The following is a 14,504-nucleotide window of genomic DNA, read 5'->3' on the forward strand; positions in this document are numbered from 1 at the left end:
TGGGTTTCATGACATTTATGGTCTCTTTTTTTGGTCATATTTTTTGTACGTTCACCAACCTCTTATTTTTTCCCCTTCAAACCGCTGTTTTTCAAGGGAAATTTAATTTAAGTCTGTATATTCCTAAGTAGATGGAAGGCTGCACTATGCAAGCAATAAATATTCTTGCTTGAAAGTAATTGTTGGCCAGACTTCTGATTCTTAGGGGAATAATGGGGAAAATATGCTGCTGCCCAGAATTTGAGTTTTACGGGAACTGAAATGATTCTAAAAGAGCTTGGCTTATTTAACTTACTAAAATGATGGCTGAGAAGGAATATGACTGCTCTCTATAAATACATCACAGGGGTAAACAGCAAGGAGGGACGCGAGCTATTTAAGATAAAGTACAATGTTGGCACAAGAACAGGTAAAATCTGGCCACAAATACATTTAGGTTGAAAATTAAAAGAAGGTTTCTAACCATCAGAGGAGTTAGATTTTGGAACAGTCTTCCAATAGCTGTGGGGGCAAAAAATCCAACTAGTTTTTGCCTGAAAAATTTATATACAAGATTTATGACCAGGGTGCCTGTGTTAGCAAGGGACTGGACTTGATGACCTAGGAGGTCCCTTCTGGTCCTATGCGCTACCTCAAAGCTCAGACATTTTGAGTTGTCTCCTAAATCCAGAATCTACCATCTTCAGGTGGCTACCAAATTTGATAAAAACAATTACTCTGTCACACTGTATCGATTTTGTTTAATTCATCTGAGTACACACAATAACTTTCCTGGGCCAATCCCCTGAAACTTGAGTTTGGTATTACTGCAGCCTCAGCTCAGGTGTCAGAGTTATTGTAGGCAAGCATTTGTATCACACATTTCTTATACCGGGATTTCTAACCTGGACCAGGGAACTGGTCTCTTCCCCGTCTTCCATATATGCTCTATTTAAATAAATAATTTTGAAATAGAAAAACAGACATTTGTGAAAAGAGTTATATCATTTTTAACTTCAGAAATGGTATGGTTGGCTTTTAAAAAAAGGTAGGTTTTAACCTCTAACTTTTTGAGTATTCTTTTTTATAAAAGTGAAGTGACAAAAGGACATACTCTTATTTTGGTTCAGTAACATCATACTCCATGCTTACTGCCCATTATCTGCTCCATTCTGTTTCTAAAAGGTAGAATGCCTGCTGAAACTCACCCTGGGCCAATGTACTTCTGCATCACTTCTAATTATGGGCTATGCATAAATGACACAAATCTACCCTAAATTAGTAATATAATTTGTTATACTGTTGTTATATTGCTATATATAAATCCTTTTGGAAGTTAAGGACAAATTCTGCTTTATTTCAACTCTTACCTGACAAATGTAAAGTAAAACTCATTCCCTACATTAAAGTAATGGTTTTTGTAACATTCCAAACACTGGGAAATTATTTTCTGTGAATTATTAGTGGAGAAAAGCAAAATGTAATTTAAAATAATTTCTTTAAACTAACTCAGTGGATGCCAAATGACTCCAGTTTAAACATATCAAAAACTAATTTTAAAATGGTGAATACAAACGGAGCTGAATTATTGAGATATTAAAAACAACATTCACGTTTTAGATACATAAAAACATTTTTTTCCTTCCTGGAGTTTTTTAACATGGCCATGTCAGGGTTTCAGTTAAACATGATTTTATCCAAACAATAACTATCATATATGATCACATAGCCTCTTGAGTGAAGTTATATGTAAATGAACATTCCAATTTATTTTAGATGTTATAGAACTGCAATTTACCAGTGGGCCAGTTGGGTCTTTCACTGGAACATCAACACAATTAGAGCAATAAAGAATTAATATCCTACTTAACAATTGCAGGTAGATGATCCATTGCACATTGTTGGAAGCGACAAGTGTGTTTTAAGAAAATCTGGAAGATATTGGTGATGGAAGAGCTTATTTAGTTATAAAACGAAAATTTGGTTCATTGGGAAAAAATAACTTTCTAGCAGTCAAGCACACACAAGGAAAAATTCTAATCTGATTTACACCCTGTACAACCCCAGTGACTTCAATTTAGTTGGATGGGGTACAAGGCTAGAATTTGACTCGAGTGATTTGTTTCATTTTTGAAATAATTGAAAACTTTTTTTTTAAATTTCCACTTTTTCTTCCAGTGCTCGCCAAATGCTTGAGTCTCAATAGAAGATTCCAACCTTTTTCTGCCATTGTTTTCCTTACCCTGTTCCATCTCTCTTCAAACACAGAGAATTGAAAGCAACATTATAATGTTGATGCTTTGCCAGCTAAAAATTGGATATGTATACATATACTCCTAATTGCAATAATGTTCTAGCCAGAAAGATAGACTAGGTATTTGAATATTGATTGTGCTTTGAAGGTCTGTCCTGCCTCTTTCAAAGGCATACGAATATGTAGCAACTTTAAGGCAGTCAAAAGAGATGATCAATGTTTTATCATCTATTCAAAGCATCTGACTTGGCTATGGCCGTAAAGGGGAAAGATAAGGTAGACATAATCAATATTATGAGCCTCATTTTAAAATTTCTTTGCCTAAAGTTAAGATTTCAAACCTGCATTGATAAGTCCATGCTGCCTAGCAACTCCTAAAGGTGCAGAGTGGCCCTCAACTCTTATTAAAAAGGAATAGCATTGCATCTTGCATGATCGAGCCCCTGAACCCAAAAGTTTTCAAAAGTGGGTGCTTGAAGTTCAACTCCTAAATCCATAGTTAGGTACTTAAGTAAGTGGCTTGATATAGAAAATAATTGATCACCCTACAGCTTCTAGACTATGAGGCCCCAATATAGCAAGGCATTTAATCACATGTTAAGTTAACCCTTATTCAGCAAAGCACTTAAATATCTGCTTAAGGTTAAGCATGTGCCCAAGTCCCATGAAGGGTCTACAAAGTGAACCACATGATATCTTGCTGAGTCAAGGACTGAATCCTGGAGGAGGCTCAACACTTTTGAAAGTCAGACCACTTAGAACTTCTTCTTTCATACGGCTTGGCTAGGTAGCAATGATTACAAATTTGTATCTAGATTTGATAGCCAGCACATTGCCGCAGCAGTGAGCTGGTGAATGTACTTCAGGCCCTTGGTGAAAGAACAAAGGGGACACTCAGATATGATGTGTTTCATCGTTTGTGCCTCTTGAACACAGTCGCATACAGGTGTTTGCCTCATTTTCCATTTAAAGAGGGTTTGTCCACAACTCCCATGAGATGTGTATATTTAGAACTGGGGCTTTCAAAATGGCCTAGTGGAGTTAGGCACCCAAATTCCATTGCAATATGCTGGGATGTGGGCAGCTGACTACATTAGGTCCCTTTGAAAAGTCCAGCCTAGGTTCCTTATTGTAGATTTAGTGTGAAGATTTTCAAAACTGGCTGCCTACAACACAACACAATTGCTAACTTAAGTGCCTGAAGGTTTAGGTGCATTAGACTGAAAATTTGGGCTTGCGGAGCATTTTGTCTTCTAATATTAACAATTTTCTAAAAAAAAATTAACAGTAAAAAAAGCCTGCTGACTTATGTGTATGCAAATAACTTCATTTCTTCTAAGTTGATAATCTAATGGTAAATAAGAATCTTCGCCATTCTTTCTTATAGCCAAACCAGGCCATAAAGTATGCTTCTCAACATGACTGCAAAGGGTTGTGAATTGTATGAACGATCATATATGGACACTGAAAAATAATCCTTGTGAACATTGTGTTATAGTTCCAAAAATATATTTACAGTCTATTACAAAGATTACAAATGGAAGTGTCTATGTAACGGGATTATGCTAATTAAAAGCTTTTTACAGATTTTCTTCAACGAAGGCAGAAGGAGAAGAAAATTGGTATAATCAAACTGATTTTTCTAATCAAACAAATAAATAAAATGGAAAATGTAACACTGTACAGCGATAAAAAAGGGGTGGGGTGGGGTGGAGGAAGGAATGATCCATTTGAGTTTTCTGTAGCTGTCTTTGGTCCTAAATGTGGGAAAACACATTATGTAGCACTGAAAATACATGTTCTTTTGTGATGCTCTGCAAGTAAAATAGAAAAATATAGTGCATTTTCAATGTATTCAGAGCTCACTACACAGAAATGTGTGTACAAAACAAGACAGTATAAATTAAATTTACAAGTTTTACAAAGGAACATTTACAGTTTTTTTGTGGATGCCCACATTATCAAACAAGACCAATTCATGACTGATCCCTGGGATCTTTCTCTATCAAAATCAACGGAAGCAGCCCAATTCTCTTTGGAAGTTCAGCATTTCACTGAAGGGGTAGTTCACAATTTTCATAATTTCTGAAAGCATCTCTCTGATGTGTATACATTCCTGCAATATCTGTAGCCACGCTTTCTTATTGCTTATGGTAGTTTAACATTTTAGTTAAATAAGGTACATATATAAATAAAAATGGTGTAAAAGTTTTTAATTGAGCAAGTACTTTTGCACTCAAGTTCCCAAATGAATGTGTGTGTGTGTGTGTATGGTGTTGGTGTTGAGAGCAATGAAAGCTAGTAAAAATGTGAAAATTCTGAACTGCCCCTTGCCTCATGCTCTACAGTTCTAATATAAAAGGTAAATTCTTATTCTCACAGCTGGACTGCACTCAACTGAAATGCATATAAAATATATGCCAGCCATTTCTCTCAGATTTGCTAATGCAGAGCATTGAAAAAAATGTGATGTGCTCAGATTAAAATAGGTAACACTGGAGAACTGCACCTGACTTCTGAGGCACTCCTATTATCATCCACTCCATAAAATACCTCAGTTGGTTTACAGTTATGGATCTACTCCTTAAAAAATCTCATCTTAAATCTAGTCCATTAAAATCATCTTGCAAACAATTTGTTAAAAGTGCCTAGGACTACTTAGGGGTCATTATTGCTTTTTTTTTTCTTTTTTCCTTTAAAAGATAATATATGTTTAACCTTAAAAAATTCTTTAAAAAATATCAGAGCTCTTAGCAACTTGCATTTTCTTGACTCCCTGCCAGTTAGCAAACCATGTCAATACAGTGTTGATTTAACAGAATAAAATGGCACAAAAAAGGATATCAATGTTTGGACAGATATATGTTGCTCAGTCATGCTTCTTACATTTCTAAAACTTCTAGTAACCTTTCAGAGGTACCCAGTGTAGTAATGTGTCATAGAATTAGCCCTAGAAAGGTCCAGAGATATAAACATCATACTAAAAGAAGGTCTTTATGAAGAATAAACACAAATGATTAAAAAAAGATTCTTAAATCAAGATTTAAGGAAAATATTTTGCTGAATTTAACAATAGTATCATGATTTTATCTGACAAATATATTCTTTTTTAAATTCTTTATGTACATTTTAAAAAGTCTATTAGATAAAAAGGAGGTTAGAGAGCTCAAGGTGTTTGTATGTGTTTCAGGTAGTACTTTGTTTATTGTCACTGCTGTTTTCCTTGCCATCAGTGGTGGATCCCAATTCCCTTTTAGTAACATCTGGTGGCACTTAGGAGTTCAAGTCTGTAGGTGCTTCTTGTAGATCTTCTCTTCACTGCAGGAAGGACCCAGGAGATCAAGTGTCTTCCAGCAGCACTTCATGTATACTGAAGGCCAGTGCTGTTCTCTCAGTCCGTTACCTCCCTCATAAGGGAGAAATGTCTATCACACTTGGATGCCAGTGCCATGTAAATGTAGCATTTGTGCTCTCATAGTCTGAATGCTGCTCATAATTTTCTTTTGATGACCAACCAACGTGATCCCTAAACTCATCACATCACTGGGAAAGAGAAATGTGTACAGTATTAATTATTTGATGTACAGTGCACTTATATGGGATAAAGGAGTCACTTAAAACTGAGTAGTACCCTGGGCACCCATGTTTGAATATACCAAAGCTATACTGGAGCCTCATAACAATATTGTGAATCGTGCCTAAAACCCTACTCGATCTTTTCATCAGAAATGTACACATTTCTCTAGTTTTGGGAGTGAGATAACATTATTTTGCATCACTTATGTGTAAGTGTACCTACGAAGAAAACTCAGTGTAGGAAAACACTCCTACTGGGATGCTTTCAGGATAAAGTCATTGTATAAAAGGAAGATTACTGTGACCACATTGTGCCCTTTAGAGACATGCATGTAGGAAACCTCTGCATAAGGACCTATTGCTGCCATATAGGTGGAAGGTAGGGTGGAGCTGTCTCTATAACACCATCCTCACTACGTTCTGACCTGCAAAGCCTCTCTGGGAAGAGGGTGGAATGGGCAGGGCCTGCGGCTCTGTTCATGAAAGCCAAGAAGACCTCTAAGAGACCACAGAGCCAATATAGAGGCACACTCGACCTCCACCAAACCTTTGTGCCTCATGCTAACCACCTGCTTCCTTTGCAAGGATGCAAATCCCTTTCTCCACAACACAGACAGCATGCAAAAAGGGTACCCACATGGCCCCTTAGTATGCCAACATTTTTATGGCTGACTTAGAACAATGCTTCCTCAGCTCTTGTCCCCTTACACACTTACTCTACTTGTGCTACATTGATGACATCTTCATCATCTGGACCTATGGGAAGGAGGCCCTTGACGAATTCCACCAAGATTTCAACGATTTCCACCCTACCATCAACCTCAGCCTGGACCAGTCCACACAAGAGGTCCACTTCCTAGACACTACAGTTCTAATAAGTCATGGTCACATAAACACCACCCGATACCGGAAACCTACTGACCGCTATACTTACCTACATGCCTCCAGCTTTCGTCCAGACCACATCACACGATCCATTATCTATAGCCAAGCTCTAAGATACAACCACATTTGCTCCGATCCCTCAGACAGAGACAAACACCTACAAGATCTCTATCAAGCATTCTTAAAACTGCAATACCCACCTGGTGACGTGAAGAAACAGACTGACAGAGCCAGAAGGGTACCAAGAAGTCACTTACTACAAGACAGGCCCAACAAAGAAAGTAACAGAACGCCACTAGCCATCACCTACAGCCCCCAACTAAAACCTCTCCAGCGCATCATCAGGGATCTACAACCTATCCTGAAGGACAATCCCTCACTCTCACAGACCTTGGGAGACAGGCCAGTCCTCGTTTATAGACAGCCCCCAAACCTGAAGCAAATACTCACCAGCAACTATATACCACACAACAAAAACATCAAACCCTGCTACAAACCCCGGTGCCAACTCTGTGCACGTATCTATTCAAGGGACACCATCATAGGACCTAACCACATCAGCCACACCATCAAGGGCTCATTCACCTGCACATCTACCAATGTGATATATGCCATCGTGCCAGCAATGCCCCTCTGCCATGTACATTGGCCAAACTGGACACTCTCTACGCAAAAGAACAAATGGACACAAATCTGACATCAGGAATCATAACAGTCAAAAACCAGCAGGAGAACACTTCAGTCTCTCTGGTCACTCAATAACAGACGCAATTCTTCAAGAAAAAACTTCAAAAACAGACTCCGATGTGAAGCTGCAGAACTGGAATTAATTTGAAAACTGGATATCATCAGATTAGGCCTGAATAGAGACTGGGAGTGGTTGCGTCATTACAAAACTTAAACTTAATTTCCCCAATACTAATTTCTACCTACTGTTACTCACACCTTCTTGTCAAATGTCTGTAACGAACAGCTCTCTTACCACTTCAAAAGTTATTTTTCCTCCCTTGGTATCCTGCTGTTAATTGATTTATCTTGTTAGACTGACCTCACACTTGGTAAAGCAACCCCCATCCTTTCATGTATTTATACCTGCTCCTGTATTTTCACTCCATGCATCCGATGAAGTGGGTTCTAACCCACAAAAGCTTATGCCCAAACAAATTTGTTAGTCTAAGGTGCCACAAGGACTCCTTGTTATTTTTTCAAAATCTTCCAGTCCTTGAGATATGCTCGTTAGCAGAGAGTGATCTGGGGGTGGTGGTGGTGAATTATAGAATATCAGGGTTGGAAGGGACCTTAGGAGGTCATCTAGTCCAACCCCCTGCTCAAAGCAGGACCAATCCCCAATCAAATCATCCCAGCCAAGGCTTTGTCAAGCCTGACCTTAAAAACTTCCAAGGAAGGAGATTCTACCACCTCCCTAGGTAACGCATTCCAGTGTTTCACCACCCTCCTAGTGAAAAAGTTTTTCCTAATATCCAACCTAAACCTCCCCCACTGCAACTTGAGACCATTACTCCTTGTCCTGTCCTCTTCTACCACTGAGAATAGTCTAGAACCATCCTCTCTGGAACCACCTCTCAGGTAGTTGAAAGCAGCTATCAAATCCCCCCTCCTTCTTCTCTTCCGCAGACTAAACAATCCCAGTTCCCTCAGCCTCTCCTCATAAGTCATGTGTTCCAGACCCCTAATCATTTTTGTTGCCCTTCGCTGGACTCTCTCCAATTTCTCCACATCCTTCTTGTAGTGTGGGGCCCAAAACTGGACACAGTACTCCAGATGAGGCCTCACCAATGTCGAATAGAGGGGAACGATCACGTCCCTCGATCTGCTGGCTATGCCCCTACTTATACATCCCAAAATGCCATTGGCCTTCTTGGCAACAAGGGCACATTGCTGACTCATATCCAGCTTCTCGTCCACTGTAACCCCTAGGTCCTTTTCCGCAGAACTGCTGCCTAGCCATTTGGTCCCTAGTCTGTAGCTGTGCATTGGGTTCTTCCGTCCTAAGTGCAGGACCCTGCACTTATCCTTATTGAACCTCATCAGGTTTCTTTTGGCCCAATCCTCCAATTTGTCTAGGTCCCTCTGTATCCTATCTCTGCCCTCCAGCGTATCTACCACTCCTCCCAGTTTAGTATCATCCGCAAATTTGCTAAGAGTGCAATCCACACCATCCTCCAGATCATTTTTGAAGATATTGAACAAAACCGGCCCCAGGACCGACCCCTGGGGCACTCCACTTGACACCGGCTGCCAACTAGACATGGAGCCATTGATCACTACCCGTTGAGCCCGACAATCTAGCCAACTTTCTACCCACCTTATAGTACATTCATCCAGCCCATACTTCTTTAACTTGCTGACAAGAATACTGTGGGAGACCGTGTCAAAAGCTTTGCTAAAGTCAAGAAACAATACATCCACTGCTTTCCCTTCATCCACAGAATCAGTAATCTCATCATAGAAGGCGATTAGATTAGTCAGGCATGACCTTCCCTTGGTGAATCCATGCTGATTTTCATATACATTAAAAAATGGGCTACAATCTCTCTGAGAGTCTGGTACATATGTACTACCCAGGTGGCCCAAAAATTCAAACACTGGCCATATCTGGGCAGCTGAGAATTCCCCCTTTTAGCGGGAGCTCTCAGCTGGCATGGCCAGCTTCTAAGCCTCCTGCCTCCTCAGCCCGAGCATAAGGACATGCCAGGGAGGAGAAGGGGGTTGTTCCTGTTCCACTGATGTCCTCTGCCAATTTTATGTTGGCAGACAGTCCTAAAATGACTGTTACTAACTGGAATAGGTTAGAGATGCTGCTGGGCTGCTCTAAACTACACTAATTGCGTAGGGCAGAGAATCAAGAAGCCAGGATCTGCTCCCTGGACTCACTCTCCTGTGCTGAGTAAACCTCAGTGAGGACAGAATCTGGCCTTATGAACTGAGTTTGTACTATTTGGGTCTAGTATTTTGCAGCTTTATATTATTTGGCTTTTACCTAGAAGGTTGCTAAATGTAGGTCAAACATGCCCAGTGCCAACTTACTCAATAGTCATCCTGGCTACTGATTCAAGAGAGTTGTAGCCTGCTGCTGTGAAGTTATCCTTATATCTTTCCATCTTAATAGCTTGTAACCATTCTCCTACAGAGCAGAATGTGGTGAAATCGGGAGTGTTCTGGTCCAGAAGAGGGCTAATTGGTCTAGGCAGAAGAAAACAGTAACATAAATTGTTTCCTAAAATAATAAACCATAACAGAGTATTTGGCAGAGTCAGAGAAGGTGGAGGATAGAAATAGGAATAGAAAATAATAGGGTCAAATATGCAATTTCACCTGTTCTGTTAATTGTTTGCTATGGCTAGCAATCACGTATGTAAGAGTATTTTGCAGCTTTTGGTAACATTCCCCTTAGCATATTGTAATGCATGACGAAAGTTCATTAAGAGTGAAGTCAACCTGATGGGCTACTGTTATCCACTGGAAATCAACATTCTTTTTTATTATCTGTAGGGCTGTCAAGTGATTAACAAAAATAATTGCAATTAATTGCACTGTTAAACAATAGAATACCATTTATTTAAATATTTGTGGATGTTTTCTACATTTTAAAATATATTGATTTCAATTACAACACAGCATACACAGATTACACTGCTCACTTTATATTTGTTTTTGATTACAAGTATTTGGACTGTAAAAAAGAAGAAAATAAATAGTATTTTTCAATTCACTTAATACAAGTACTGTAGTGCAATCTCTTTATCATGAAAGTTGAACTTCCAAAGGTAGAATTATGTACAAAAAAAACTGCATTCAAAAATAAAACAGTGTAAAACTTCAGAGCCTGTAAGTCCACGCAGTCCTACTTGTTCAGCCAATTGCTCAGACAAACAAGTGAGAATAGGTGTTCTCACGGCACTGTTGTAGTCAGCATTGTAAGATATTTATGTGCCAGATGTGCTAAAGATTCATATGTCCCTTCATGCTTCAACACCATTCTAGGGGACATGCGTCCATGCTGACGACAGTTTCTGCTCGATGACCATCCAAAGAAGCGCAGACTGACGCATGTTCATTTTCATTACCTGAGTCAGATGCCATCAGCAGAAAGTTGATTTTCTTTTTTGGTGGTTCAGGTTCAGTAGGTTCTGCATCAGAATGTTACTCTTTTAAGACTTCTGAAAGCATGCTCCACACCTCATCCCTCTCAGATTTTTGGAAGGCACTTCAGATTCTTAAACCTTGGGTTGAGTGCTGTAGCTATCTTTAGAAATCTCACATTAGTACCTTCTTTGCGTTTTGTCAAATCTGAAGTGAAAGTGTTCTTAAAATTTTTACTCCTGGAGGAATTCTGCGTCACTGCGTGTGCGCAGAATTCATGACCCCAGCAGATTTCTTTGCTTTCCCCCCAGAAAAATGACTTCTGACAGGGAAGCAAAAGGAAGCCGCAAGAGTGGTCACACACCCTTTTCCGGAAGCGCAGGCAGGTTGGTTCAGGCACCGGAGCAGCCAATAGAGACGTAAATCACCGCAGTCGCGTGTGTGAGAGAGAGACACACTTTGTCCCTCTCGCTCGTTATTGCAGCATGCTTAGCATGGAAGGGCAGGGCTTCAGAGTGTTTCTAAGGAGGTAGGCGTGGGACAAACACTGTCCTTTCAGGCAGAGCAGAACATAGCAGCCTGCCTGCTTAATGAATTGTTCCCATTCTCTTTGCGAATTCCCCCAGGAGTAAAATAGGTGTAAAAGTTTTAAAGCTCCTTTACTACATTGACAGAGTGGTATAAAGGACAGTATGGCCTTATAAATGCTTATGGTGCTTTAGTGATCAGAATTGGTCTAAATTTTTGGATTAAATTTTGAGTTTGGTTCCTCAGCCCTCACTTGGTCTTCAATTGGCTACGATGCAACACTGAGCATGTGTCTGCATATATCTGTTGACTAATAACTAAAAATAAAGATCAAACCTATGTACATTACTATTAGGCAAGGGGGTTTGGGAATTTTCTCTAATGCTCCCCACCTCAATTCTCTATCCATTTTATAGTAGTTTAAATAAATTACCAAAATAATTGAAACCAGAGTGATTATATTGCATTATTTTGACAAATAAAGAAAGCAAAATTTTATAATATCATGCACCAAATTTTTAAGTTTCTGCTGCAGAATTATTAGTTTTTTGGCGCAGAATTCCCCCATGAGTAGCTATAATATGAAATATATGGCAGAATGCGGGTAAAACAGAGCAGAACACATACAATTCTCCCCCACAGAGTTCAGTCACAAATTTAATTAATGCATTATTTTTTTAATGAGTGTCATCAGCATGGAAGCATTATATCCTGTAAATATAAACAAACTTGTTTGTCTTAGCGATTGGCTGAACAAGAAGTAGGACTGAGTGGACTTGTAGGCTCTGAAGTTTTACATTTGTTTTATTTTTGAGTGCAGTTATGTAACAAAAAAACCCTATTTTGTAAGTTGCACTTTCACGATAAAGAGAGTGCACTACAGTACTTGTATGAGGTGAATTGAAAAATACTATTTCTTTTGTTTATCATTTTTACAGTGCAAATATTTGTAATAAAAAATAATACGAAATATATGGCAGAAAATAATATACACTTTGATTTCAATTAACACTGAATACAATATATAGGAAAATGTAGAAAAATATCCAACATATTTAATAAATTTCAATTTGTATTCTATTAACAGTGCGATTAAAACTGCGATTTTTTTTTTTAAATCACGATTAATTTTTTTGAGTTAATCGTGTGAGTTAACCAATTAATCAACAATCCTAATTATTTGTATTATAGTAGCACCAAACAAGATCAGGGCCCCATTGCCCTGGACCCTGTATAAGAACATCATCAAAAAAAGAGTCCCCACCCCAAATTGCTTGTGATTCAAATAGATAAAACAGACAAAGGATGGAGGGAAACAGAAAGAGAGAAAGATGCAGTGACTTTCCTGAGGTCACACATGAGGTCATTCTCAGAGCTGGGATCTGAACATGGGACTCCTGACTCCTGACACAAGATAACTGTGACTGAGTAACTCATGGGAGCAGGCAAGTTATAAGAAGAAAACATTGAAGTCATACCAAAAAATTAAGTAAGATGAAATGGCTGAATGGAATTAAAAAGAGAGTCGTGAGGGTAAAAAGGAGGAGAGGTCACTCTGCAGCACAGTAAAAAATGGGTGGCTATTTAGACACTGTATTTAAGCTTGGCAGAATTTGATTCTTTTTTATATTTTTGACAGAAAACAATGTTTATTTTTAAGCAATTTTTATTGATTACATTTTCACAGTTCTGGGAAATTTTTTTTTTGGGGGGGGGTGGCTCAGACAATGGTAGGATCGGACAATAATTATTTAATGACAGCCGACATTGAGATTCAAAAAGTTAAAGCTTTTTAACCACTGAAACAAAAATTGTCAACATCACATGTCAAAATAAATATCTTTAAATCAAACCCTAATTAAGTTCTCAAGCAGCCTTCTTCTCACTTTGCATTTGTAAACGTTGATTATTATTGATGGAAATATTTTATCATCGGTTTGCGGGTAAGCACAGTGAAATTGAAGTTTCCCAATAAAAATCAAATTCTTCCGAGCTTAACTGTATTACTACTATTATTTTTATTGCAGCAGTGCATAGAGGCCAGGACCCCATCATGCAATCACAGAGACAATGATGGTCCCTGCCCTGAGGAATTTATAGTCTCAATAGACAAGACATACAAAGGGAGGGGTGTGGAAATGGGATAGAACATACAAGCAGAATGAACAGAGTTCATGGTTTGCCAACAGGAGGAACGTTAGTGGCAAGATTTTTTTTTCTTTTACTTGGTATTTTTGTTTTAGGTAAGTCATTTTTGGGTGGATTTTATTTTTACTGAATGGCATCTAGGGAAGAAATGGGGAGAGAAGGAACAAAAAGGGAAGGAAGAAAGGAGAGTAGCGGGATGAGCAGCTGGAGGGAGCTGTATCCAGCAGCTAATCAGAACACATTCAGAGTCAATATATGTTCAGAGAATTATAAACCCTCACTAGCAGATTTCTTACCTACTGCAGGTTCCAAGAGGGGTTTTCAAACTATTAGGGTTCCGAATCATTTTGTCCAAAATACCAACTATCTGCTCAAACTTTGGCCTTTCACCACGTTCCTTTTGCCAACAGTCCAGCATGAGCTGGTGAAGACCTGCTGGGCAATCCATGGGTGCTGGCAAACGATAGCCTTCTTCAATTGCTTTTATAACCTAATGGCCAGAACAAGAGGATTTCATCAAGGGAGAAATATTTAGAGAATGAATTTTAATAACTGAGAAAAAAATCAAGCAACTAAATTAAACAGTCAAAGCATTATGAAAGCAGAGTCTGTTGTTTTGACACTAGAATTCTTGTTTTCATACAATACCCTTGATTTTTATCTTCTATGATTATTAAACATATTACTCTATGGTGTGCAGAACATAGTTGTATAACCTAGTCAAATCAGCAGCAGGGAGCAACAATTAAATTCACCTAGGGTGCAACAGATAAATGGATAGATAGAGATATTCTAGAAAGCAATATTATTTGCCCAAAGGCCTTTAAGAGAGAGGATGCAGTTGAAGCACTGATTTGTAAATGGATATGAGTCTGTGCATTTACCCACAAAATCCCCAAAGCCCCCAGACTTTAAAAAAAATCAGGAAATATTTAGTGGACAGAAATTATTAGGAAGAAAAAATTGCATATTATGCCAATCCATGTTATTAGAGGCAAACAAGCAATCTGAATACAATGTAATATGGGAA

General features: G+C 38.7%; 1 protein-coding gene across 2 annotated transcripts in view; it reads right to left on the reverse strand.

The window, feature by feature from the left end:
* Positions 1–1,629: 1,629 nt before the first annotated feature.
* Positions 1,630–14,504, reverse strand: part of EPHA7 (EPH receptor A7) — a 176,561-nt gene continuing 163,686 nt past the window's right edge. For both annotated transcript variants that reach the window (XM_074948122.1, XM_074948121.1), the window contains exons 15-17: positions 13,771–13,964; positions 9,743–9,898; positions 1,630–5,776 (exon numbers count right to left, since the gene is read on the reverse strand). In XM_074948122.1, coding sequence (XP_074804223.1) covers positions 5,662–5,776; positions 9,743–9,898; positions 13,771–13,964 — 465 coding nt within the window. In that variant the 3' untranslated portion in view covers positions 1,630–5,661. The remainder of the gene's footprint in view (positions 5,777–9,742; positions 9,899–13,770; positions 13,965–14,504) is intronic.

This window comes from Natator depressus, chromosome 3, assembly GCF_965152275.1.
Source record: "Natator depressus isolate rNatDep1 chromosome 3, rNatDep2.hap1, whole genome shotgun sequence".
In the NCBI taxonomy this organism is placed as follows: domain Eukaryota; kingdom Metazoa; phylum Chordata; order Testudines; family Cheloniidae; genus Natator; species Natator depressus.